Source organism: Larus michahellis, chromosome 19 (assembly GCF_964199755.1).
Source record: "Larus michahellis chromosome 19, bLarMic1.1, whole genome shotgun sequence".
Classification (NCBI taxonomy): Eukaryota; Metazoa; Chordata; class Aves; order Charadriiformes; family Laridae; genus Larus; species Larus michahellis.
Window position 1 is genome coordinate 2,423,110 of NC_133914.1, and position 27,761 is coordinate 2,450,870.

General features: G+C 52.0%; 1 protein-coding gene across 1 annotated transcript in view; it reads right to left on the reverse strand.

Moving 5' to 3' along the window:
* GRIK3 (glutamate ionotropic receptor kainate type subunit 3) overlaps positions 1–27,761 on the reverse strand; it is a 119,990-nt gene that overhangs the window by 23,803 nt on the left and 68,426 nt on the right. Inside the window, exons 4-10 of the mRNA XM_074563046.1 lie at positions 26,391–26,572; positions 22,250–22,303; positions 17,889–18,062; positions 15,219–15,362; positions 11,899–12,006; positions 7,980–8,093; positions 3,413–3,616 (exon numbers count right to left, since the gene is read on the reverse strand). Coding sequence (XP_074419147.1) covers positions 3,413–3,616; positions 7,980–8,093; positions 11,899–12,006; positions 15,219–15,362; positions 17,889–18,062; positions 22,250–22,303; positions 26,391–26,572 — 980 coding nt within the window. The remainder of the gene's footprint in view (positions 1–3,412; positions 3,617–7,979; positions 8,094–11,898; positions 12,007–15,218; positions 15,363–17,888; positions 18,063–22,249; positions 22,304–26,390; positions 26,573–27,761) is intronic.

The following is a 27,761-nucleotide window of genomic DNA, read 5'->3' on the forward strand; positions in this document are numbered from 1 at the left end:
CCCTGTTTATTACGGACGTGGGGCACAGACGCTTCTGTGTGTCGCCTGGGTGTCCCCAGCCTCCCCCAACGCCGGTGTAGGCGAGTGCATTCAGCTTTCATGGCCCCTCTGATTGAGGCCAGAGAGAGTGACAATAAACAGCAACTGCGGTGAGGAAAGAGTCTTGTTCTCCAGGGAATGGACTGAACTCCCTCAAAACAGGGATTTTTTTGTGAGAAAGGAGGGGCAGCGGATGAAAGGCAGAGGGGCAGGGCTTTTGGCATCTAACCGCATGAAGCTGTCTTCTCCAGATCTGCTGCTGGCGACCTGCAGGACAGGGTCATGCTGTGAGCTGCTCTGACTGCTGTTGCTTTTCCTGTTTATGCTTAAGGCCAGACCAGAAACAAAGCAATTTTACAAAGAATCGTAGCCTAAGGCATTGCTGCCTATGGCCAGGCATGTCTGGATCAGAGCGGAGAGGGGAAGGAGGGTGATGCGAGACTCCAAAACAAGCCATGAGAGCTCGCTCTGTGTAACTGTGTAAACAGCCCATCCTCCGTCACGTGCGCTGGGATTTACACCTTGGCGTGGCAGGCACCATCACCCCTGAAACACTATAATTATGTGCCTCCCTGGGCTCCCCTGCCTGCCGCCCGCGCCCGCCTCCTCTCGGGCTCTATTTCTCAGCCCCAGCAGAAGGCCACCCGCGTGATGCACTGCCCCTTGCTTTGCCCATCTCCTTTTCACTGAATTTCAGCCTCGGATCAGGCTATTCCTGGTACATCTGCTGCTCCCACAGCTCTCAGCCCTTCCGAATGATAACAATTACCATTTTAGCCTCTTATTGTGCCTCAGAGCACCCTCTCCTATGCATAGGAGAGTCCACCAAGCCTGCACATCAGCCCTCCGGCGTCTTCAGCAACACGGAGACTTTCTGCAGAGAGTTAATCCTGGCCGGGGTGTCTGGACCTCACAAAATCCTCCCTGCTTTATGCTCCTACCTGAATGATCCCGATTCTCTTCTGGGAAGGAGACACTGAATATGGGGGAGAGCCAGCCCAGATTTCAGACTCACAGTGTGGGCAGCCCTGTTTTCATCGCTACAACTTTGTTTGAATGCTGTCCCCGACACTTTTCCTACTAGGTGTGAAATAAGTTTGAACTTTCCCATTGCAAATGCCAATCAATTGTTCCTTTCCCCACACAATTTGAAGACGCTTTGCTGCTGAGGAAGGGCCCCATCTGGTTGCAGTTTCACTTTTTAATGCTTTACATAAACGCTGCTATAAAAAGCAATGACATGCAGATAAAGAAAATAATGGCTTCATATGGGATTTGGGCAGTGGTTATAAATCACTCCAAGGCGTGCACCCAACCACGCCTGTGAGAAAGCAGAGCTCAAACTTGATGCTACGGTAAAACTTGCAAGAAGAGAGGATTTGGTCCTTTCCTGTTTGATGTATGTTAAATTTGCTTTTTAAATAGGTTGCCAAGAAATACTTTAATGCAGGCTGACCATGAATGTCATGTTACTTAATGAGGTTGTTCCCCATACCTTCTCCTCGGTCTGTCTCTTAGCTGACCACAGCTTTGGGAATGGCTGAAAGCCTCCCGAGAGCCCTGTACCATCTTGCAGGATGCTGGAAGTGCCATGGTTTGGACTAAATGACGGTCTGGCTTTTATTCCTTATATCTTATTTCCTGCTTCGGAGAGATTTACTTCTTCAGAGCCCTACGCCACAGACATGGTGCAGTGAGAGCCGCAGAGCGGTGCCAGCAGCGGGTGCGGAGCGCAGGCCATGTCTCCAGCGTGCTGCCGAGTGCCGCAGCCTGCGCTCTGCATCTCCTCCTCTCTGTGTCACACATCACTCGGAGCAGCAAAGCACCAGCCTCTTCTGCTGGGATGCTGAGTGTCACTTGTCTAACTTAGCAAGGCTGTTGCATAAGAGACTACGGAATCTGTATTTTGAGCTGTATGGAGTTTTCTGGAAGCAAAAATACAAAGGCAGGTTTGCACAGCCTGCGGCATATTCCCCTGTGAGACCCAGCGTCCTGCTCCCCCGGGGGCTGTCCTTGCCTGCCCTTGCCGCACTTCCCGCTTCTCCGGGGTGAGCCATCTAAGGACTACAGCGCTCTTCGCAAACTGATTAAGCATCACTTTGTCCCTATAAGGGACATAATCATTATCATCTGCATTTTACAGATGGAGGAAGCATTGCACAGAAGCAACTTGTCCAATGTCATTTAGGGCAGACAAGCCAAATCCGGAAACACAACCTAGATCCCCGAGCCCCAGCGCCGCAGTCTCACCGCCAGACAATGCGCCGTTATCTCTTCACAGCGCAGCCCATTTACTGAAGTGACTCACCCAGCAAATACATTCTTCTCACATGAACTGTAAGAGCATCACAGCTGCTACGTACGTGGGATTATTTTTGTCTCTTTTCTGCTTAGGCAATGTTTTCAAAATGCAGCCAGGAACTTGAGAGGTGGTCCAAGGGCTGCTCCACTTGAGCAGGATGTTCAGGAGAACGGAGCCGTGTTACAGCTCTCGAGCTGCTTGTACCGCTGCCTGTGCTGCGGAGATCAGAGATTCATTTTGTCCTGATCTTTTCTTCCAGAGACCTTTTCTGGGAACCAGAGATTCATAAAAACACAGCTTTCCTCACCTCCCTAACTGGGCTTCTGGGATCACAGGATGTGCTGGAGGCAAAATATCTAATTAGGAGATGGAGCGACCTCTGGCTTGAGTGGAGGTTTCAGACTAGGTGACTTTTTGGTGGCTGCTAGAGTAAAGCTGTCGCGACAGTTTTACTGGTGTTTAATGGGCTTTTAGAAGTGGCCGCGGAAGGAAAAGCACAGCTGCTGTGGTGCAGGGGGAGCTCGGTGTCCCAGGAGATTTTAGAAAATAAGATGCGTTTATAAAAACATAAAATATGTTAAACTGTCCCCTCTACACCTGCTCTTGCAGTCTGGATACATCATCTGGATCCAGCCGAGCTGTGCCTGGCACGCGCCTGGGGACGCTGAGAACCCGGGTTTGTCCAGGGCAGAGCAGCAGCGTCCCGGGGGGTGAGAGCAGGCGCTCCCCGCTCCTGCCCCGCGGCAGAGCCAGCGTGCGCCCGGGCTCCGGGAAACCTCTTCCCCCTCTCTGAGCACCCAGCTCCAGCAGCCTGGCGGGGAGGGGCTGCGGCTGGAGCCACGGAGTCCCTTTCGGTGCTGTGAAAATACCCATTTTTAGAAACTCCAAATGAATATTTGGAAAAGTCAAACAAAGGATACTCTTCTGACAAACCGTGCAACACAGGCCGAGCCCAGGTGGGGTCAGGAGCTCGCTGCGGGTGTCCCGAGCCAGGGAGCACCCATCCCAACCCAGGCAGAGAGCCTCGGGGACAGCCCTCGGGTGCCCGCGCCACAGATGCGCCGCACTCACGTGGTCGATGAGCTCCTTGATCATGCCGTTCCACTGCCCCTTCTCATCCTGCGCCCCGTATTTCCCATCCTCCACCAGTCGGATCTCGTAGGTGAAGCCCAGGATAATGGCCAGCTCCTTCAGGAGGTCGATGCAGTAACCCTCAAAGCGGTCGTTCCCGAACAGGGCCGTGTCAGACTTACGGAACATGACAAAGGGCTCTTCCTGCACAAGGGAAGGCAAAAGGTCTCCGTTAAGGCTCAGCTGCGGTCCCAGCTCCCACCGGAGACAGGGCCACCCCCACGGGTCAACCTGAGCCACGCAGCGCAGGCTCTTCAGGCAGGGTTGGCGCCGTGACATGTTGGGAATAAATTAACTTTGCACAGCACATCAGCTAATTAGCACCCTTGTTTACCCCACAAAATTTAATTTTGTCTCTTCTGAGCAGCCAACTGTTTTCCATTTGGTAGGATTTCAGGGAGAAAAATAACCATTTCATGCTCTGAAAATGAAGAGTGTTGAGAAACAATAAAAGGGGGGAGGACAAATTCAACCCCAAGTCCTGCAGAGCAGAAATGCAGCCGACCTGCTCCGCGGTCCCTGTCGTTCGCTGCAGCGACCAAGAGCCTGGTGGGTTAAATACAGGGCGAGGGAGCCGTGTGTGGCTGGTGGCCATCCCAAAACATCCCCCCGTTTAGCTTGCTCTCTTCTTGGCCAGTACTAGCTGATGGGAGATGGGGCCCTACTGCTGCCCAGAGAGAGTTTCTGCCGTCTGCTCCAGCTACGCGTGGCGTGGGAAGGTTGGGGGTGTCTTTAATCACAGCCAAGCAAGCACCAGCACAACCAAAAAATAACTAATAAAGTGCTTTACAGCAGGCTTTGCCCTATGGATCCCTGCCTCTTAGCGCAGGCTGGCAGGTGAAGCAGCAGCCACCCAGCAAACCGCACAGCCTCTTGGCAAGTATCAGCCTCGGGCAGCCACCGAGGCCGAGGGACACTGGGGAGCCCCAGGGAGAAAAGGTGTAGAGGACAGATGGAAATGGCAAGAGATGGTGGGCAGCAGGCAAAAGCTAGAGGGCAAGGGGAGGATGGGATATCAACAGCAGCTAATGCATGGCTCGAGTCGAAGGTATCTGCGAGGCTACTGTCCCTGCCCGCAGGGTGGCCGGGGAGGGCTCCCGCTTTGCTCTGGCGAGCCAGCCGTGTTGCTGGTGTCCCTGCGGTATTGCAGGGGGATGGGGAGTTGAGGTCGCAGGAGGGAAGGTCTGGGGTCCCGGTGAGAGCATTACTGAGACGCCCAGTTTGGTGGAGGAGGTACCTGCTGAGCCTCAAAGCAGGGTAGGGAGAGGATGAGAGAGCACCTGAAGCTCCGTTTGCAGAATTATAAAGCAAAACTGATAACATCACGCCTATAGAGTTTAGCTTGGCACGCGCAGCTCGGTTAAATCCTGCTCTCCCCGGCCTCCTCCTCAGCTTTCTTCTCTGGAATTAGCGCTTTGTTTGTGAATCAGCTGAATCTATGGGTCTTGATATAAATACACCGGCTCCAGAGCAGCCATAAAGCACTATTAATTTTGGGAAGCGCTGTAGGGATTACATACATATTTAACAGCCGAAGCACTGAACATTAGGACGCCACTCGCTTCAGTAATGTATCTCCAGGTCTCAAACATTTCCTAGGGGGTAATTCTGAACTCTGTGAACCACTTATTCACGGACTATTTCACAATTTATTACTGAAAATGGCCAGACATCCAATTCACAAGCTCTCTCGGTTTGCTAATCGATTTCTCAGTGAAGGTGCCCTCAATTTCATAACTTCACAGTTCCCATATTGCTTGGGGAGAGTGGCGCTGGCTGCTGGGGTAATATTTCTCTTCCAACAAGTCACTGCAATATGAGCAAAAGGGGAAAAAATAACCTTTTATGCTTTTCCTTTTAAAGGTTCCTCCTATGGCTTTTCTACAATCATTTACACCAGTGCAAAAGTACAAAGGGGTGTTGCAAATGAAAATAAAATTCAGGGTTGTATTTTCTGATTAGAATCCAGTCTATGAAAATGCAATTATTGCAGAACTTGGGTCTAAGCACATTTCATCCTCCTCCAGGCGGAGAATTGCAGGACAGCTGTGGATTCGAGGTAGATACCCTGTGGCATGTGTGCCAGGCCCAAGGAAGGGCGCAATTAATAGGAACTGATACGACCCTTGTAGATGATGTAATTTGTATGTGCTCGGGGAGTGCGAGATGAAAATGCTGCCCAAAATAAGCATGTCAAAGGCAGGCGGCTGACAGGGCTCCTCCTGCCTCCATCATTTTGCATGATGCCATGGCCTTTGAGGTACAGTGATTATCGCACCCTAGACCCAGACGTTTCCACAACTCCGGCCATGCGTCTCACCCCTGACAAGATGTATCTTCTCTGGTTTCCCTCAGTCCTGTCCGTACGGCTCTCACTGACATTCCAGCCCTGAACTTACCTGCCTTCTCCCCGTCCCTCCAGCCTTCCCCCTGTCCCTCCAGCCTTCCCCCAGTGCTACCAGCCCTCCCACCCCAGGAATTGTCCCCGATGTGCGGCGCACAGCTCTAATTAAAGAGAGTGGGGGGAGAGGAATCACGGTGTAACCTGTGGTGAGTTCTATCCAGCCACAGTACGGGACGAACAATTCCCTTCGAGCTGATCCTGAGCCTCCCCCTGGCAGTGACGGGGTGCGACGTGTTATTCATGTTGCCCTCAAAATTTGCATCTCTCACATCCAGGCACTGGCAGCACTTTAGGTTACCTTGCTGAAATGAACTGAACCTGGCATGGCAGGTCTCTCCATTTGGCCTGTTAGAAAACTGCTGCTTAAATTTGTGCTTTCTGAACACACCGAGAATGCTTAAATGCAAAAGGAAAAAAAAGAACAAAGAAACAAAGTGTGTGTGCATCACGCCTGAGTGCACGCACACTGCTGCAAGGGTCTCAACAGGCGCAGTCTTACAATCTGATGCATGTTGAATTGTTAAAGTGCCTTTTGCTCGGTCATTTCTCCACTGCTGCTGCAGTAACTCCTGAGGGGACCATTCCCTTCAATAACCGTAGCCGGTGGGGAACCCTTGTGGCCGCCGCCTCTGCCAACGCGCGTGGCACAGGGACACTGCCCCGCACAGGCTGCACTGCAGCCGCGACCCGTCGCCGTCTCACGGACTGGCATGGTAGAAAACTTTTGGACTGGGAAAGGAGGGAACTTTTCCAGTCTGCCCTGTATTTTGAGACATGAAAGAGTGTGTTACTGAGCGCAGTGGAAGAGCTGAGCCTGTCCCTGACTCTTGGAGAGAGGGACTTTAATGTATATGTTCCATTGGAACAAATATTGTGTGATGAATGAGAAGTTCATTAGGGGTGGCTAATTTGCAAGGAAAGCTGCCGCAGCATCTGTATCTGGCTCACATTCTGCCTGCTTCCATTCTGCTAACCTCCTGCCGAGTGATACAAGACCTTTGGTTCCAGCCCTTCGTCTACCCCGGACCAAGTGTTCCCTTTCTCTGTTCTGCTCCGTGCACTTTCTTGGTCCCGTTCCTCCTGTAACGCCCACCCCACTCTGGCAGGTCCCGTCCCTTTGGGAAGGCACAGACCCCAGAGGGAGCGCACTGCTCCGGGCTGGGGAATGCGTCCCCAGCTGTCTCTTTAGCATATATTCCTTTATGCTCCCTGAAAATATGGAACATAAAGGGGCCAGAAAAATTTCCATTGGCAAAACCTTTCCATTCAGGCCTAATTGTGCGTAGGCTGTCCAAGGGCTGATGCTTTTTGTTGCTTCCTGGTGACACGCCATGAGCCTGCGCTGTGTAATACAGCCATAGAGAAACCAATGCCACTAGTCATAATTCATTAGATAGTAAATAAAAATTCATTCTGATCTGATGCCTGCCGTCAAATCCAATAGCGACTGCGAGAACAAAATGCAGCGTGACAGTTGGAAGCGGAGGAGACCTGTTAAGCAACCGTGGTTTGCTGGATAACGGCATTACTCTTAGCTAGTTTATCAAATACGTACTTAACAGGGGGAAAGAAACGGGATTGTCACAGCTAAGCCAGAGTGTCTGGTTGTTCTCAGTATTTTCTGTTTTCTCCTGCAACAGACCACTCCTATCTGAGGTAGCAGTGCTGGCCATCTCTCCGTGCCCGCCGCTGCCCGCCCGGGCGCTGGTGGTAAATGGGCAACTCAGAGTTTTCCTGGAGCTCAGCACACACAAAGCCCCTGGCGCCCGCCAGTGGGGAGCGAGGGGACACAGGGGACCTGCCGGGCAGCTGAAGTGGAGGAGCTCGGCTGGGACGAGCAGGAGCCTCCTGGGCACAGGGAACGTGTGCGGTTCCAGCCTCACCGACCGCCATGTGCTGGCTGGCAGCCGCTCGGGAGCGGTGGCATCGGAGGGTGTCGCCGGTCACCTTGGCGCAGGTGCCTGGGCATGGCGGTGCCCTGCGGAACCCAGCCCATGTGCCGGGGACTGGCAGATCTGTGCTGGGGTGCTGTGAATTTGCAGAGATACCAGATATCCCTGAGATTTGTGGGTGGAGGAAAAAGACAGGCTTGCAATCTCCTACCAGGACAGTGGTGACGATCAGAGATCTGTTGCTCAGCGAGTCGGTGACATTAGGCCCTCGTCCTTTGGAAATTTCTGTGATGTTCAAACCATCAGAAGGGCTCCACGCTCCAACCTGAAACGAAGCAAGCAAACGACCGCATGAGCACCCGCTTACATTCCTCGCTTCCTCTCAGCATCCTACCCGCCTGGAAAATGGAGCTCGCTTCTTTCATCTGCAGTAAACAGAAGCAAAGCCAAAATGATCAGCTCATATCACCTAAATAGAAAATTTACATTAACCCTTTGGTTGCAGGTCACTCCAGCTGCGCATGTGGAGTAAACAACCCTTCCGCTGCCCTCTGATGCAGGTGCATGGAAGCAGATGACGATGACTGGAATTTAGGGGCCAAATGAATAATTTGCAAAGGTACGGTGTAGAGTAAAATAATCAAACCGTGCTGAAGAGTCAACTCTGGGCAAGCATAAAGCAGAACAAAAGAAAACAAATACGAGGGAATTTTCTTTCTTTTTTATTTCCCCACCAAAGCAAATTGGTGGGGCGAGTTAAAAATGACTTGACCAGCTCTGCAGATCCCTGGTAGGGACCGTTCCTGTCCTCTGTGCTGTGGCAAAGTAGACGGACGTTTCGAACAGGTGCCCTTGGAAGGGCCCTGGTGGCCCCTGCAGGGAAGCCCAAAGCCCCCGGCAATGGGAGGTCTCGGTGCCGGCAGCAAACCCGGAGCAGGGAACGGCAGCAGCTTTGCTCGGGCACGAGCACAGGCAGCGCAGCTACGCTCCTCATCGGTTTGAGGTTCTCTGTTTTTCTCAAGCTCTCCATTTCAATAAATTATTAGACTTTGAAGAAGTCTATTGACCCAGAAATAGCAAAGTATGCCCCTCTCTAAGAGAAGTGGTCTGAGCAACTCTAAGCCTGTTAACCTGATCTCTGCGGCCCAGGGGAGGCCTTAGAACAAACTTTGAAGGCAGGATGGGCTAAAGGACTGTGACGGTAAGATAAAATGTCAGGAAAGCTGGAGGAACGTGGGCTCGCTGCCAACAGATGAGCAGGGTGGCCACACAGCCAGCCTGACAGCCAGGAAAAATGAAAACCCCACCTGGAAATGGGAACAGAACGATCCGTCTGTAGGGCCAAACTGTGAGACAGGACGCAGGGAGAAACCAAAGGCAGACACTCAAACCCACTGGGGAGCCAGGACTTCCCAGATTTTATTTATTGCTATTTTTAAGACTTGTCAACCTCTTCAGCAGTCCGAGGGGAGGACTGGGTTTTACTGCATCCCCAAAAAGAGCCTGTGTAATGAGCAATGCTGCCTGGTGGGGGAAAAAAACCAAAAACGTAATAAATTCTAGAAGAGTTTCCATGAACTTTGTGAAAGGCTCTAAATATTTCAGGCAAAGTGCGAGCAATCCCCTATAGCTCCTTCGATCACACGAGGGCTGCGATGTCAAAAGATTATTATTGTGCATAGGAGAAGAGAAGCGAGTCTGCGAGGCCCCTGCCAGCAGCGCCGCAGACTCGGTTAGCTATGCCTTGCTAAGTTGTCTTTAAGAAAATTAAATACGTGGCACTTAAGACTGAACTAATCAGTTTAAAATATTAAAAAAAAAAAAGGAAAGAAAAAGAAAAAAAGTGCATTAAGAGACCTGCGCGAGTCAGATAGTCAAACTACATGTAATTAGGTTTAGTTAATACTCCTGTAATCCCTGGAACATCCAGGAGGTATAAGGATCAGGAGTTCAATCCTAAAGCTCAGCAAACATAAGCTATTATACATAATGCACCATCCGTATGGGATTTGTTTGTAGTTTGGCGTTTTGTTATTTCAGATTAACTATTGACAGAAACCTAGCTTCAACAGAGATTTGACATCGATACTTTAAAACCCCTCTAGAGTTGACAAGAAGCTTTCAAAAAAAATAATAGTGGGAACTGTGAAATCTCTGAATTGTCGGAGACAAAAGTTGAAGGGCTGCACAGAGAATGCATCAAGGTTTGGCGGCTTCCTATGGGCTTTGTGTGACACACAATAGCAATAAATACGGCTGGTGCCAGCTATTCTCCAGTACACCCGAGGAGTGTTAGTTTGACAGACAGACATTGCAGTTGCACTTAAACATTTAGATTCACATGGTAACCAAATACTCGCACATTTTTTTGTTATTCTACCAACACAGCTCTCGGGCAGTCTGCCGGTGCCGCTGTACTCCAAAAAGACACGTCGATTTTTTTTGGTTTCGACTCTATAAACGAAATATTTTGTAAAAAACAAGAGGTCAGGCTACAAAGATCGTCTCCTGCTCAGTTCTTGTGAGGAGGTGGCGTCTTCCCCTGCTGCCCTCTTGCCTCCTCCTGCCCGGGCTGGGCTGACGGCAGCTGAGACTGAAGGTCACTGGGTTTATTTGAAATGTTTTCTTTAGTCTGTATTTGACACCAAAACCTACTCCTAGTGGGGAGTGCTGTGGTGACCTTGAGATTTTTTACGTGCAGCGCAGAACTACTGCTGTGGTGTGAAAGCGTGGCAACAACTTGTTTCAAAGCGAAGGAAAAACAAACTGTAAAAAAGGGGGATGGGGAAGGCAAGCTGTTTGGTCCCAGGGAGCTTCACCGCGCAGGATCCGTCCCCTCCAAACTCGGGGGGGGGAACAAACTGCTGCCTCCCGCCTCCGGGGGCTGCCTGCTTGCACCGTTTGATTAATTCCCCAGCCTTAACCGGAGAAGTCATCTGTGCGTGTTGGGCTGCTTGCTGCATGGCTAATTGAAAAACTCCTCGCTCGGCTCCCGGCGGCGTGTCCCGCGGCAGCAGGACCTGTCCCCTGCCCCAAGGTCCGGGACCGGGTGCTCGGCCCTGGCTGCCGCAGGCACCTTCTGCGTGTCCAGGAGCAGCCACTGCGCTAGAAAAGGATTTGCTGCCCCGTCGCCAGCGCTCTCCTGTCAGTCTGCGAGAGCGGTAGCGGAGCGGGGACTCGGGATCACTCACAAACGGGGTCAGGCTCTGGCAGCCCTCGGCGGCCTCGAAGGCCGTTACTGGGGGCCTGGTTAGGGCACAGCTCCCTGTCGGCATCAGCTGTCTGCTGGGCGCCGCTCGCGCCACTTCAGGCCACTTGCTGCTCTCTTTGGTCTTAAATGAACTGATCTCTCCTTGAAACCCGTGTTCTAGGAGCTGTAATGCTTTGCATATTGCCTTTTTTTTTTTTTTTAAAGTAATTGAAGAAAAGGAAATGAAATCCCCATGAACACCTGGGAATCAGATTTGCACATCAGCATTGCCTCTCTGTGCCTAGAGATTTGCACTAATTAGGAGGATCTGAGGCTGCAGCCTTTGTGCCCCGGCGCCTCCGGGTGGCCACCAAACAAAGCCCCTCCAGCCAGCCAGGCAAAACCACGCTCCGCTTTTTTTCTTAGATAACACAGGGAAGAAACAAACAAAATGACACTGCATCCTCCTCCAAAATCTAGGCTGTAATAAGCTGGGGCCATTTCTAAGCTTGAGGCAATTTTCGTTGTGGGAAATCACAGCGAGATGATGCTTTCAAGAGCTTTTGCCTCCTCAGGGAAAAATCAATGTTTTGTAAGCGAGCCCAGGCAGATGGGGGGTGGGACAGGCTTTATTCCTTCCCCCTTTGGCCCGGGCAAGGAGAGGTTAACGGCTGCTCAGAAAGTTTCTTCTGCTTCCACTGTCCCAGGAAAGTGCCACAAGCACTTCTGCAGCTAGTGACTGTAATCCCACGCACATCGCTTCAGGGGTAGTGAGTCATGGTTGAGGCATGGAAAAGGATCTGAGAAATCCCACAAAGTAAATATCCTTTCATAGAAAAAACAGAAAACATGGAAACAATACAACAGCCAACCATCTTCTCTGTTGCCTGAGTATCAGAGTTAGACTAAGCCATACGCAGACTAGACAAACCCTGCCTACCTTTTCGAGACCGTCTTCTTTGAGGCTGATGATATCCAGATCAAAATCTGTCCGTAAACCACTAGTTTTGTTAAAGACAATTCGTCCTGTTAGTCCTTCCCACTGAGCCTGTGGAAGGGAGAAGAAGTAGCAGGGCTGTTACTTGGTATCATAAATAATCTTTTGCCCTCCACTGTATGTGCTTGTAATTAGTCCTTATACTGGTTCTTTCTCCCCAAAGAGCATGATTAATTAATAATCACCTCCGTCACTGTTCAGACTGCAGACAGAGCTGTAGATTTTCTTAACTCTCTTGCAGTCCTTGCTATGATTTTTGTTCGCACCTTTTGTGTTCACCAGCTGTTGCAGGACATGATGACTCAGTAGAAAACCGCTTGCATTTATCATGGCATCCTTGTGTGCTGCATTTATCCTTGTAGTACTGATAAATACCGGGCTGCAGGGAGCCTGGGTTTGGGACAAATCCAGTCAAGCTCATAAATAATCCTTTTTTGCACGAACCTGACGATGCTTCCAAGGTGTGTGGAAGCTAAAATGTCCTGAATGCTTCCCTCCTTCCTTTCAGATGGAGAGCGGAGCGGCAGAGGCTAAGGGCTCGTCCGTGCTAGCGGGCTCGGTCATTTTGGAATGGGCCTGGGAATGTGGTGGGCGCGTGCTGTGGGGGTACCCCCCTTCAGCTCTGGCACTGTAAGCACGGGGCTGGTGCCCAACGGAGCCCCATCCCTGGAGATTTTACACCTGACTGGACGAGGTCCTGCACAACCTGCTGTGACCTGGGCAGTGGTCCTGCTCTGAGCAGGACCTTGGAGTAAAGATGTCCAGATTCATTTCAAACAAAAATATGCTGTGATGCCGTTTCTTTTCCACCGTACACTTTGCAGCACCATCAGACTGAATTCCTCTGATTTAGGAGGGGAGAGTGCCCCAAATATCGATGCTAGCTGTGTTAGCAGAGCAGGTGCTAAGGGACACATGGTATACGATGCCTGCTCTGCCCGGGGACAGTGCTGGGACGTGCTGTAAGATCTCTCCCAAGGAGGATGCTCCCGGGAGGGTGCCAGCCTGCCGACATGGTTTGCTGCTTTGCGATCGCGTCTCAGCAGTGGAGAGCTGGGACTCGGGCTCTTTCCCCTGAGCAGGGCAGACCACGCACGCTCCTCCCTGACGAATGTGTTTCCTTTATGGGTGGGGGAGCTTGAAATATCCCAGAGTGGTGAAGGTGGCATAATGTGTTCTCAGGGGGGGAGCGACTGGCATGTTTCCCAGTAAATACGCTCCTCTGGCTCTTCCTCATTAATTCCTGAGGAACAGCCTCCTCCCGGCCTCGCCACCCGGTGAGTTTTAGGGGCGGCTGTGCTCAGTTTGCTCATTTTGGTGTGCAGGTGCTTTGCCTGTGGGATGCGCAGCCTTGCGGAGCCCCCCAGGAGCCAGGAAAAACATGGAGTGTTTAACGTACCCGACTGGAGCAAACACAGCTCTGTGCTGAGCACCGAGGGGCCGCACGGCTCACGGGACCAGGCTGGGGGCGCAGGGCATTGCTGCGGTCCCCCATGGGATCTGATCCCGCTGGTGTCAGCCCCGACTCCGCAGGCAAACTCCGAGTGCCCGCCTGTCCCCTCGCCTCCTGCCCCAGCGCTTGGCCCTGTCCCCCTGCTTTCTGGGGAGCCCTGACAGCACACGGGGTGAGGGTGGCCTCCCCGGGGCTGGCAGGACCACCGTCCCGGCCCCTTTGCCCCTCGGCAAGCTGGAAGAAGCAGGGCTTCACCCCAGAGTGGCAGCTCTGGAGCCGTCCCGTGCCGGGGGGGCACCCAGGGGCAGCGGTGCTGGTGTCTGGGGGAGCCCGGGGCCGAGGGAGCGGGTGTCCGCGGCGAGGCTTTGTCTTTCCGGGAGGGCAGAGAGAGCAATTACTGTGTGTTCTGATTGCAGCGGGGAGGCAGCTTATCCCTGCAACGAGCTGACACGGTGCCAGGGAGGGAAACAACAGGCAGGCACTGGAGTGTGAGGCGCTGGGTAATTTGCAAAAGGAGCCAACCAAACAAATTATTTACACTCTCTTTTGGCAGCCAGCTGGAGCGGCTTTCTGCAGAAGTGAACAAAGCACGAAAAAGGAGAGAGAGAGAGAGGCAGAGAGAGGAGAGATACCATCTTCAGTGCCTATTAAGAAAAAAGCTCATTCTCCCTTTGCAATGGGAATGATTCCTCCTCCCTCGCGGCCGCGCGCTCCCTGCGGCTCGGGCAGCGCCAGGGGTACGTGCGCTCTCACCGCACTGACGTGCCTGTGCTCGGGGTCCGTGGGGGTCTGCAGCACAAATCATTAACAACGATTAACAACGTACTTCTACTCTTTTCTGTTTAAAAACTTTAGGGGATTTTATACCCAGACTTTTAAATGTGGTCCAGTCGCGTGTCCTACATGGCAGCCTGTTCTGTAACTCCCCGTATGAAGTGCCCCAGGCACAGAAGTTTTAAAAGGCCTTAGGGTAAATAAGGGGGTTTTATCTCAAAGATGTATCTGGTAGGGTTTGCAGTATCCTCCTGATGCTCTGCCTCCATTTTTTTCCTACGTGAGGGCTCCTTTTTGCAGAGAGAGCAGAACGCGGCGGGTGAGTGCAGGGTGCGTGCGTGGGGGGCTTTGGGGAGGGATGGCCACCTCTCACAGCGCTGCGCTCCCTCCGAGAACTCACTGCTCTTGAGTCTGCTTGCGTGCTTAAGCCAGATGCAAACAAACAATTACGTGGGCTGAACAGAGAGAAATCATAATGACTGAACCCAGAGAGGGAAGGAAGCTGCCTCTTCGCTCCCCTGGCTCCCCACTTGCTAAAGCCACAGCTCTGCCAAAGCCGTTCATCAGCACACAGGCAGCGACGCACGGCGCTGCCAGCGCTGCCGCTGGGATTTAGCGGCACTGAATGCCCTTTGTGGACCCCAAGCAAATGTTCCTGTAAAAGGCAAATGGCTATTGCTCTGCTAAGAAACGGCCTCGGAGAGGGAGCGGTCCAGCTGCTCCTGACGCAAGAAGGGGCCAGGGCAAGTCTCAGTGACAGCATGGAAGATTTCGGCTTGTTTTGGACGTTTTGGCGTGGCTGCACGGATGTTGTTTTGAAGGCAAAGACAAGATTTTTCCTTTCTGGGTGCACTCAGCAGCCTGGTGCTGCTCATCCAGTTGTACCTGCCCAGGCGGGGGGATTTTTTATACCCCTGTCCCTGCCAAGTCTCTCTGCCGCGAGCATCCGTACCTGCGCGCTGAGCAGCTGCGCTGCTCCTGCTGGGGAAGTTTTGCGTTAGTGGGAGGCAATCATGGTTGCAAATTGTGCTTTTACCTCTTTTATAAAATTCATGAAGCGGCCACCGAACCTCCAGGCTTTGTGGCGATGGCACTGCAGGGAGTTCACGGTCATCTGAGGGGCGCGCTGGTAGCAGACGGAGACCACGTGCACTGCGTCGTACAACAGGGCAGCGTCTGTCTAAAGTACAGGGGAACAGCATTTGTGTTGATAGCGGTCCCAGAGCAAGGAAGCACTGGGATGGCAAAGCAGCGGGGACGCCCATTAAGTGTCACAGGAGACGCTGCAAGAACCCCCTCTGAGTTACCCCCTGCCCAACACCCGGCGGACCCAAGGGTTTCTCTGTCCCGGGCCCCCGCCGACCATCCCTGCTCCTGGGTGTCCAACCCTGCACCCAGCGCTCCGAGGGCAGGGCTGGGCTCTCGAGAGACCCCCGCACCTCCAGAAATGGCCGTAAACGCGTGTGCTTTAACGCAGGGCTAGTCTAAACCTCTCGGCTGACCTCTCATGCTCAAAACACCGAGTTCTGCACGTGACACAGCCTCACAAGCGTGTTTTTCTGTTATGGAGCTCTTTAGACTGAAAGATCATAGTTCTGTCTTAAAATAAGAGATTGTGAAAATGTCATTTGTCTGCGTGCATCTGTTCTGGTTATTTCTAGCGCATTTACTACTGTATTGTCAAACAAGGAAGCTAGCTATTTCTAAATGTAGAAGATAGTAACAAAATTTTCTTATTTCGTCTGTTTCGTCTGAGTGTAAAAAAACCCTATACGAGAACATATAATCCACACTATTTCATACATGGGGAAATAAGAAACAGAGAAGTTAAATGGCTTGTCCCCGGGCATGGAATTTTCCAAAATGACCCAAACCGTCACTGAAATCAGGACCTTGCAGATTTGTAACGTCTTCCCACATTTCAGTGATTTGAACTAGGGAGAACTCCTTTTTTTCTTCCATATAATGTGATGGGTTTAGATTCAATTTGAGATGCCCCATCTCATCTCCAAACACTGATCAAGAGAATTGGATTTATTTTTCACTCTGATATGGTCAGTCCTTCTGGTGAAAATACATTCTTTGTTGGCTTCACAAAGCTACAAAACAGATGTGAGTGCAGCAGCAGACTAATAAAACACAATAAAACAAAATAATACGGCAAATAACAGGGCAAATATCTAACAGGACATGGCCATGGAGAAAATCCTCCAGCGTTGGCAGCCGTGCCTGTGACCTTCCCTTCCCGCAGCACCCGAGCACGACGAGCAGGCACCGACCCGCGTCCTGTGGGCTTGTATTCACAGCAGCAGGGACGGGGTTTGGGATTTGGGGCTGGGGGAGAGGGGGTACGAGAATATACGTCCAAGCAATTTCATGGTGAATTACATACTGTAATTCCCAGCTGAGATCGGGGCCCGGCTGGGACAGACAGCAGGCAAACACAAGTGAAAGGCAGGATCCCCTCTGGAGAAGCGAAGAGGGAGCAGGAGAGGAGCGGGCTGGGGGGGCAGCACCCCTGCAGGCAACACGGTGCTGCAGCTGTGAGCAACGCTGCGGAGAAGCAGAAGGCTAAAGGAGAATGGGGGGACTCTCCTCTAAGACCAAAAAAATAAATGAGGGATACGAGGAGCCATTTCAAGGTGAAAGTCTGGGAGGCTTTGCCACTTGTGGGGGGGTTCTGGCAGATCGAAAGGGAGAGGGAAGGAGGGCGCCAGTCAGCAGTTCCGGGGGTCGGAGGCAGCCTGGCAGGGAGGACAGATGGGCGAGCAGGTGCTGTACCTTCCGAGCAGTAACTCAGCGGAGCAGAGCTGCCATCAGACCCTAAAAGGAGTCATCAAAGCTGCAGCAAAGCCCGTCTCTGGGCACAGCTTTGGCTCTTTATTCCCTGCATCGATCTCCGCGAATCGCCTTGGCCCAGCCCCGCGTGTGCTGCGCTCCCAGCGCCCAGGAGCTGCCGTTTGGCTGCTCTCGGGGGCTGCGGGGAGACGGTGGGAGCCGGAGCCCTGCGAGCCCCTGTGGGACAGGCCCCGGCTGCCCGGCTCCTCCAGTGGGACAGCAGCGTTTGTGCTCTCCAGCGCTGCTCCCAGGGCTGGGCAGAGGGACCTGGAGGTGACGGTCCTGCCCTGAGCCGAAGCAGGACTTGTGGAGGGCAGCCCAGGGGACAGGGCACCCTTCCCCGCCTGCCCCGGGCTCTGGGGCACACACAGCCTGGCCCCTGCCAGGCCAGGCAAGCACGGGGAAATCTTGCTGCGCCTCAACAGGGGGTACAATACCCTGGTGGCAGCTCCTCTCTTCTTGTTCCCAGCACTAAAGAGCCAGGGTGCTTCCCCATCGCGCTCAGCCCTTGCTGGAACTGAGAGCTTTGAGTTTTGCCCGTCCTGGGGGCAGCTTTTTACTGGCAGGAAGGGCGGGGAGGGAAGGATCACGGTCTCTCAAAACTGGAAAATCTGGGGGCATCTGGGCCTGCAACAGGAGAGTGTTAACGCAGCAGTGGGCTGCAGGGCATCCGCCAGCCAAAGGCTGCATTTGAGGGGCGGTTATTAAAGAATGCCAGTAGCTACCTGGGGAAAGTACCTGGGATGAGTTGTTACTAGTACAACAACCAATAACGATAACCTTTAGCCCTTAATAATGTTCCTGCCTTCCCTACCACTCCAAAGCTGCTTCCCAGACTTCACCCGTGCTTTGTTTAAACTTCTCATACCATCATCACGCCATCGAGCAGTCCCAGCTCCGCCTTGGGCGCCGACTGCAGCCGCTCCATGGACCACTTCTCGATGATGGAGGATACGTGCGGGTTCTCCACATTGAGGATCCGGAAGCCAGTCAGGTTCACTCCAGAGTAGCGATATGGTTCTAGGTCTAATGCATAAAGATCCTTAAAAGAGAGAAACCAGTTTAAACATTTTGTTTAGCTTTGTTTTGTTTGTCTTTTCTGCATCAATTCATATCTGTGTGTGAAGTGAGAAGGCAGAGCCCCCAGAAGGTGGGAGGTAGGACGGTGCCCTCGTGAATTTGGTGGATTGTGCTGTCTGGAGCCGTCAGTCGCTGCCTGCAGAGACTCGTAGGTGTCAGTGGAATTCGGGTGTCGTATGCGCAGGTTCACCCACACACAGCAGAGGGAAACTCCTGCCAAAGAACTCGCTCTGTGCATAAAAGAGGCAAGTGAATTGTGGGGAGAAAACCAGAATCGCTATCTGTAACTGTGAAAAAAGAGGCTTGTGACTGAGGCGGAGGGGACAAGGCAGAGTTCGTGCAGCCGAAGCTCCCTGGGGCCTTTCCACGGAGGATTTGCTGTGAGTGCTGAAGCCCGCGGGGTGCTGCAGATGACAGAGTAACTCTGAATGCAGAATGCCAATTTGCAGACGGCTATCAAAGAGGAACTAAGACGCGTTTCTTGACATTACGACCAGCCTACACAGTCTGCAATTGAATGAGAGTGCCCTTTATGCGATTTAAAAAAACCCCAGCCAGGCAGTCCTCAGCTCTGCTGGCAGCCAGCCCGCGAGCATCACTTGGCAGGCGGCGAGGGGGGCACGTGGAGGCCTCTGCACTTCTTTAATGCATCTCTTGGCTCCGCCGCACGCCTAAATATTAACTTCAGTTCAGGGATTAACTTCAGTGCTCAGTAACTAGTCCGAGTAGTCTGGGGTTAGACAGCACGGCAAGAGCATTCCGCAGCTGAGCGTCTCAGCAAAACCCCAGGGCAGCTGACCTGGGGGGGGTCATCAGTGAATATGGAGAATGGCAGTTGGGAGGGGGCTTCATTAGCAGGATGAGACATACTCAATCAGAGTTTATCCCGAACAATGTCTGCAAGTGATCAATGGTAGTAAAAACGTGGGGAGGCGGAAAGGCAGCACCACTGTCTGCTGTGATAGAGGGTGGGGGGCGAATATGGGAATGATGCTCATGGCTCTTACAAGGGATTACAAAAAAGAGTTTAAATACGGCATGAGATTACGTGGCTGTACCGGCAGGACATGGCCACGCTGCGGGTTCACCCAGACACGGCGACCGTCAGCAGCGAGCTCTGCTCTGCCCACGGGGGAGCACTGGCCCTAAAACACACCGCCCTGAGCAAAGCATAACAACATCAGCTCTCGCCAGCAACCACGACTTCACTCGCAGTGGGAGAGCTAGGAATTCTTACAGCTGTTTTGCTTTAATAAGCTTTGGGGGTTTGATCTTTTCCTTAAGCGCTGGCCTCTGACTTTGCGCCCCAAGGCATGCTGCTGATGGATGCCGGGTTTTAATCTGCAGGTGCAGCCGGGGAGCGGGTCATTAATCACACCCACCGCAGAGCCCAGGGTCTTTGCTGTTTGGTTGTGCGTTGGTTTTTTTTTTAATGAAAAAAATGCAAGTACAAACCTCTACGTTCTGTTAAAGGGCATTGTGAAAACCAGGCCATAATGTTGACTTTTAAATGACTTATGGTAACTAAGGGCAAATACAGTTGTTTAACCTCAGACAGATGCTTATATCACCTGGACGTGAGGGTGCACAGCCGTCCTGTGCCTCGCCTCCTGGGATAGATTTATTTTTTCAGGATTTGTAACTTTTTGTCAGACACTTGAGTTTGTATTCTGGAAATTGCTGCGGGGAAATAAATTTTGGTGGCAAAAGCAGATCATTTCCTCCTCAGAACATGACCACACGTGACAAATCCGATCCACTGAGCTCCAGACCTCCTGGTCTCCATCGCTCAGCTGGCAGAGCGCCAGCCCTGGCCTCCTTTCACATCCTACCGGCGTTTTGGGTGCCCTCCCCGTCCTGCTGCTCTCCACTGACCCTTCGATTCCCCCAGTTCCTACAGAAGCCAACTCCCATCAGGTCCCTCTTGGTTCCAGTTTAAATCTCAGCTGCACCCTGATTTATCATCTCCTGGAATTAGAGGATAATTGAGAATACAAGCTGAGCGTCAGAACATGGAGACGTGGTGGTGGTGGGGGATTCCCATATCAGTTTCGTCTGGATTTTCTGCTCCTGCACAGCCGCAAAATGAAACATCTGGTTCTATTTTCCACCTCATCTACATTCTCTTTCACTCATTATTTTCCGTACTGCAAATTAATTCTCCCCTCCATCCTACTACCTTTAAGGAAGTTTCATTCTGGGTGTTTCTGTGCGGCTCTTCCCCTTTCGTACACGTGCTCTCCCCCCTCCCCAGTTCAAAGCCCCCAGCTTTGGCTCATCAGTCTCAGAGGCAGAGCCCTCGCCAGATCCCGCATCCGCAGGGGGAAGCTGCAGGAGGAGGTGTGCGGGAAGGACATCCTCCGTCTGCTGCCCTGCAAAGCAGCTCGGGGTGATGTGCCAGCTACGGATCGCCGAGGATCCTGCCTGGGCACGGATTTGCTCGGGCAGCCGTCGCTGGGAGGAGCGGCCATGGCTGTGATGGGAGGCGTGGAATAACGGCCTCTGAGGTACTGAGACACGTGCACGCTTGTGTCGTGTCACAAGCCTCAGGTACACTGAGTTTAACAAGAGTTAACGCCTGTGGAAGGCTGGAGTGTTTGGTTTAGTGCCTAATGGGGAGAGGGCAGGGCGGGTGTCTCATTTTTGTTTATGTCGACTCCAGGCACGGGAAGAGATTCCTGGTTCTGCCCCTCTGTAGCTGCTGTAAGCGGCAGAAGCGAGAGCAGGCAGTGGGGAAACTTGTGTATTTGCAAGGACTCATTTTCACATTCCTGCAAGTGTTGAGTTTTGGGGGTTGTCGCTGCTCGGGACCCTGCAGGCTGTAAAAGCTGAGAGCTGTGCCTGCGTCAGGCTGAGGTCTCCTCCTCCTCTGGTAGAAAAGGCTGATGGGGCTCTTCATGCTGAAGTCAGTGAAGTGTAGTCTTGCTGCCTAGCAAAATGTTGAAGCGTTTCATGCCAAGTGTTGATACACTGTACTCAGTATTGACTAGGGACCTTTTAGAAACATTCAGTATAACATAATAGACTAATTCATTAGCACCCCATGGGTCTAGTACCGTAGAAGCTGAAGCACATGCATTGCAAGCTAGGAAAACATTGCCTTAAGGAACGACAGATTAAAATATCTTTCCCATGATATAACTGTTATTTCAGGAAAGTGGCATTAATTGTGATTGCTTATCTATTAATTTATTATAATTCTTCTTTCCCCACCTCCAGGCTGTACCTACACATGAAATGTACTCTAGGCTCAGCTGGGGCTGATTAATAGGAGGTTATCTGGGAAATGCTTAAAGCTGCCTGGAATAGATAATGGCAGCAGGGGTAATTAAAATGTCTTTTGCATTCAAAAAATAAATTTTGCAGTTTTTAAGGGTTAGTTTAGTCTGCTTCTTTCCTAAAGGCAAAAAGATAAATTGGCTTTTCAAAATCACACAAAATTCAACAGTATATTAGACAATAGCATCCTAAACGGAAACAAAAGTGGCATGCCAAAAAACCCAAATGCCTCCTGGAGTCAGAGAAGAACTGGCCCGTGTTTAATGAGAGCAGAGTTAATTTCAAGCTGGGCTCTTCTCATGCAAAATAAACCTGCAGCCCCGAACTCCTGACCGCAGCAGGGCTGCTCCTGCCTTTCAGGGAGGCTTAGGCGAACACCCAGAAACACACATCCAGTTCTCACTGAAACTCGGTCCCAGCAGATCCCGTCTGTGGGACCGCAGCCTCCCAAAGTCACACGTATGCTTGTCTTTCCGTGCGTGGGCAGCTGCACTGAAATCAAAATGACGGGGAGGGGCAATAAACCCGGCCCCTGCGTCTGTGCAAAGCCGAAGCAGTGAGCCGGCCCGAAAGCAGCCACAGGAAAGACTGACCTCTCTCGGAACGAGCCCCCGGCAGCGCTGCGGGTGCAGAGATGTTCCAACCAAATTGTTGTGGGCTGCTTCTAACCTGAAGCTAAGTCCAGCCCTGCTCTCGCCTTCTGTAGGGTACCAGCCTTCCCTTTCCCCTGCTTTTCCCACCCCTCCGCGCCCGTGTCCTGCAGCTGTGTGATGTGACAGGATGGGACCCCAGCCCGCTCTCCTGCCTCCTCAATTCCCGTCCCGGCTCGGCAGTGAGAGTAAATGCGTTTGCACAGATGAGATACTTTACCAGAGTGGTGAAGATGAAGTGGTAGTATTCTGTCATCATTCCCATTGCCATGGCCTTAAGAGAGCAGGGAAAGGAGGTTAGTAAGAGCGGATACAAAAATATACCAACAGTCATGCAACATAAAACTCCGCAGAGCTGATCTGGTGGCTGCGGCAGGAGGCAGACCCAGAACCACAGAAGCTGGATTCTGGATGAGTCCCGTGAAGCCGTTCAGCACGTACTTAGCCAGCGGGAGGCACGTGCTCAGGTGCTCAGCTGAACGGTGGTCCTCAAACAGCTGAAACGGCAGCAAAGCCTCAGTGTCCAGCTCTCGCGGAGGCCGGTGGCATTTCTGGGTGCCACAGAAAGCTGGGACACCGACTGCGGCACACCGCTGTGCTCCCAAAACCTTGCAGGGACACAGGCTTGCTCCTGTCAGCACGGCTGGGAGCGAGAGGGTTGCTTGTCCTTCTCAGGTACTAAACAATGAGCAACCTTACATAAACCTGTGCAGAACGACCATAAGGCAGCCTGTCCTTATGGTTACAAGTCCATGTACTGGCTGAGAAATTAAGGAAAAGGCTTTTTATTTGTTAAAATCATATTTCTGATGCTCTGCATCCCCTCCCCTTCAGTGTCCATTCATATAACGGTACGTAGAGCTCTTCTCTGTGTGTCCCTCCTTCCCGCATACACCAGCCAGACTCCAATGCAGTGCCGGGTTTAGAAATGCGTCGGGAAAAGTAGCGGCACATGGATGGGGAGCGGGGACATCTCCCGTCCCTCCGCCCTTGGAGACGGTGGGCCAGCCGCGAGAGCTCTTGGCCAGCGCGAGCGCTGGGTGTGCCAGCCCCGACACGAAGGATGGTTTGTGCAGATTGCTGGGATTTGCATAACTGAGCCGTGGAGAGAACATGCTGTTCTGTGAGGTTTGTCAGAGGGACTGCGGGCTGAAGGAACCTCGGCTGGACGACCTTGTCCAGGCCCTACGCAACAGGAGGGGAACGCGACTCTGTCCATGAGAAAGGTCACCTTGAAGTTGGTGGCAGGCTACGGGAGAGACACCTGTGTTTTTTTGAGTGTCATGCTGAATCTGTGAGCATGTTTTGTGGAGAAAACATGCAAGAGAACTTTAAAATCTCCACCGGTGGGAAAGCCACTTCAAGTCCCTCCAGGAAACGTTTGATTCCCTTGGGTTTTGCTAGAATTACTAGGGCAGAATTTAGCTCCGAGGAAGGAAACGACAGTTTGAAAAGAAGCGAGATGTCAAAAAACAAGGGAAAAGGAAAGGACCTAGATCATAAGCCTAGATACTGTAACTCTAGAGTGTGACTTTATCCCACGTTTTCTGGCCTGGAAATACCTTTGGGAAGCCTGGCAGCTGCCTGCGGAATGCGCCGCCCCGTCCCCCTCCTCCTGCCTGGCCGGTGGGGCTGCGGCGCGGCCGGGAGGAGCGGGGAGCCGGACCTCAGTGCGTGAAGCATCAATTAGATGATGTGAAACCAATCGAGAGTAAATCGTGAGATTCCAGTTCAGGTTCTACAGCCGGATCAGTGGTAGATGAGAAGTCCAGACCTGCTGTAAGAAGGGAGCCCCAGCTTCCCAGTGCTGGCAGCCTGTGTGCAGGATACGTCTGGGTTTGTGGGGAAATGAATAAATGATAAACCTGGTGGATAAGCTACAGGCAATCGCCAGGCTGAGAATGGGAGCCCCATTAAAGTTAAGACAGGCACATCTGTGCGCGGCAGAGTGCAGCAACTGTTCAGAGGCAGCTGCCAAGGAGAACAGAGAAGCTGGGAAGCCAGAGAACAGATGTAAAGCATTAACAAGTCACCAAAAATGAGCAAGTCCAGAGAAGCTGGGGTCAGATGGGAAGGTCTCACGAGCAGGCCCGGCTCTGTGATAGGTTTCTACAATGATTTGTTTGTCCAAGAGGGTAAAATAATGAATGGTTTGATGTCTCAGTCGCTCCAAGGAACACAGACTGGAGCAATATGTGGCAATGTCATCTGTGCATCTTTGTGCCAGCTCTTGTGTTGTTATCCACGGATTACTAACCCATGAGTTTTTTTACTAATGCGGTTTAAAAAAGCCGCCCGGATTATCAGGGACCTGCCTTTCTGCTCGTGCGCTGTGGGAGCGTCTCGCCTTAAATGACTTGGGAGCAAGATGTGGGCTGGCTGGGTGCTGGGTGCTTACTCAGAGCTCCCTTAGGCTGTAGTTGCTCAAACCGGTTTATGTTACCTAAAGATGCGCAGTTAAAATCAGAACCAAGTGGTGGAAATTTTAGGACGAGTCTTGAGAGAAGCCTTTTGCCCCGGGGCGGGCAGCGCAGCCGAGAGGCTCCAGGGACCTTCCCTGGAGTTACCAGCAGCCAAAGGTCTGCAGAGATAACTGGTGTAGTTACCCAAATGTTACAACAGGCAAATAATAGCAATAATATATCAATGTTACTGTTTCTGGGACAAACAGAAGACTGGGCCGTTCTTCCCTGACATGTTTTGCATGGTTTTTTTTCTGTATGTTGCTTTTCTAACACTGCAAAGCAGAAGCAGAGTCCCCTCTTCCAGGAGAAGGCTTTGGCTTTACCCAGCTCCACCTTCCAGTGAACGTGCGGAGCAGAGCGTGAGGAGGGCACTGTGGAGTGCTGACCGGGACCCTCTCTTTCTACCCGACCCTATGGAAAAGAGCCGTTTCACAAGTGAAGGTGACACCTCAGGGTGTGCATTTCTTCATATGGGTAGAAAAACCGGGAGAAGATGAGGTTTCTGAACTCCCTAATTCTTCAGCAAATGGGGGTGCCAACAGCGGGAGAGACGCACTGGTGGCAGTGCCCAGACCCCCCCGCTGCTGCCCACTGGAGCGGGCGAGCGTGCAGAGGCCAGTCAGGGGACGGCTTGGGCTTGTGAGCCTGCCCAAACTCTGAAAATGTTTAACAGTTTTTTCCTGAGTAAAGATACACGATATAATATTACTAAGCTCAAATCCATGGCTTTGGGTCCTGAAAAAACCCCAACGCACACACAGAAGCAGCCAGAAGGACTTAGAAAGGCTTCCTTCCCCCTAGTCCCCCCTCTCCTCCATCTTCCTCACTCCACACTTGCAGTGATGAGCAGAGCAGATGGCACAATAAACTATAATAAACTGCATAATAAGTGAACAGCACCAAACACAGCCAGCATGTTAAAATAATAGGCAGGAGACAATGAGTCCCTTATATTGCTTTCTTTAATAATCCCTCCCAGGCTTTCTGATTTCTCTGAGCACTTCCCTTTATTTTGCATCAAGCAGGCTGCAAGAGAAGTCTCTTTCCGTGCGCTTGCTTTCTCAGCCCTTCAGGGGATTTATTTAATCTATGTGGTAGTGTCTTGCTGGGCCGATATGCGCAACACTTCCACCGGCTGGTTTTTAGCATTCTGTGTGAGCGCGTTTTCCTCTGCCTCATATTGACCCTGAAACCTAAAGGCACTTGGAAATGAGGAGCTGGGGTGAGCAGCAAACCTGCTGGTCTGCGAGAAACGCCAGCGGAGGAACTCGGGGAGAAAGGAGAGAGACCAAATGAATGGAAAATCACTGACATCTGGCTTAAAGTCCAAGAATTGCACATGGAGCTCATGAAGGGACAGAAGATGCTGTCCCTGCCCGGCTGGTCCGGGGCTGGCTGCCGGCAGCGAGACACCAGACCGGGCACAGCTCGGAAACAGCAAACCGAAACGCAGCGTTTTATACCCTGCCCTGCATGGGCACGTAGAACCAAACCCGGGGGCATGAGGTAGCACAGAAGGGAAAGAAGATATTGGAAGTCGGCAAGCATGAAAAGCTCGTACCGGGCTCAATGAGCAGTGACAGCGGTGGCACAGAGAAGGGACAACAGCCTGGTCTCAGCGCTGCCTTCGACACAGGCCTGGCACTTTCTGCTCCCGTAACGTTTGTCCTGTGGTACTTCCAGTTTTTCAGTGAAAACTACATTTTCTGTAGAAAACCAACAGTATCCTTGAAGGATGTACGTGTGGTAGCTTTTAGCGTAGCTGCGGGTTGCGGACAGAGGGAAAGCCGCGGGTCTGCACCCCTGCCTGCGGGGCTCTCCCCGCAGCACGGCCACCCCGTACGCCGCGTCCCTCGGCGGCCACTTCTGCTTGGCCTCCATCGCCCCCCCGCTCACCTGCTTGAGGATCTGAGCCGCCATCAGGTGGCTGCAGTCGAAGATGATGCGGAATTCCCTGCCCCGCTTCATCTCCTTCAGCAGCGGCCGGGCGTCGTCGGTGTCCAGCGGGAGCTGGCGGATTTTCAGGCGGATGTTGTACCTTGACGGGGCCATGATGAGCTCCTGCAGCCGTATGAGCCCTTCAGGCATTGCACAAAGACAAACCCACAGTGTTACAGGAAAGTCTGCCTTCGCCCTGCAGGCTGGGTATCACCGCAAGTTATTTCTTCCTAGGTTATTTTATGGAATGCAATCAAGACTTTCCTCCCTCCCTCAAACGGCCGGTGCTAAAGGCGTATCCAAGCCAAGGTGTCATGTGTCAACCATTAAACCCCCAGATATTTCCAGAGCGGTTGTTCTGGGGCAGCGTGGGTTTCCCTGCCGTTTCCCTGCTGCCCCTGCATCCGCCTCTGGCAGAGCTGGGGTCCCTGCGCCAGGCAGGAAAAGAACAGCAGATCGGTCCTAACCTTTGACAGCTCTGGCATCACGACTTATTTTCTTAAGCAAATGTGCCCTTGGGAAAGGACAGAATATGATAATCAGCTATGCAACAAATTAAAATCCGCAGTATTTACCATGCACAACAGCAGAAGAAAAAAAATTAATATGGGCTGAGATTTATGAGTGGCATAGTTTATAATGGTCACTTAATCACAACTTGTAACTTTCTTACTACCCTTAGAATTCATTTCTTTTTTTACGCAGAAGGTAGAAAGCCAGGCTGGATGCAGCTGAGCAGGAATTATTGGGATCTAATGTTGCAAGAAGAAATTCAGCAGATGCCGATTGCAAGGAGGAAAAGAGAACGTGTCTCTCTGCATAGTGGAAGAAATACATTAGAATACGCCACGAAGGGAACATACTGTGACCCACATTTGCAAAACAGGAATGTCACACTGTGTTCTCATCAGCCCTCCCCTAAAGAAACCATTTGGTTTAGTGGAATTAGGTTGGACAGGCTATCCAAAGTGTCTTTTGTTTGGGGTTTTTTTAATCTATAATGCTGTGCAGTGCTTTGCTTTGTTTAACTGTCAACAGCTTGCTTTATGTGAAAAACTTTGTCAGCTATGTTTTAGAGAATTAGCCAGAAAACAAAAAAACTTTCCAGACCTGCTTTTGCATTTAGCTGGGAAACTGCACCCTCAATGGCAGCCGCAGAGCCAGGTCTTGTGCTGATGGGCACCGCGGTGCCAAATCCAGCCGGGCTGAGCCAGATCCCCCAGCGGACAATTAATCCTGCCCTGGACCCTCTGTCGGCTGGGGTGGTGCTGGGGGTTACCCCCTTCCTAAGCGCTTTGGGAATGAAATGTTTCAGAAAGGATCCCAGGG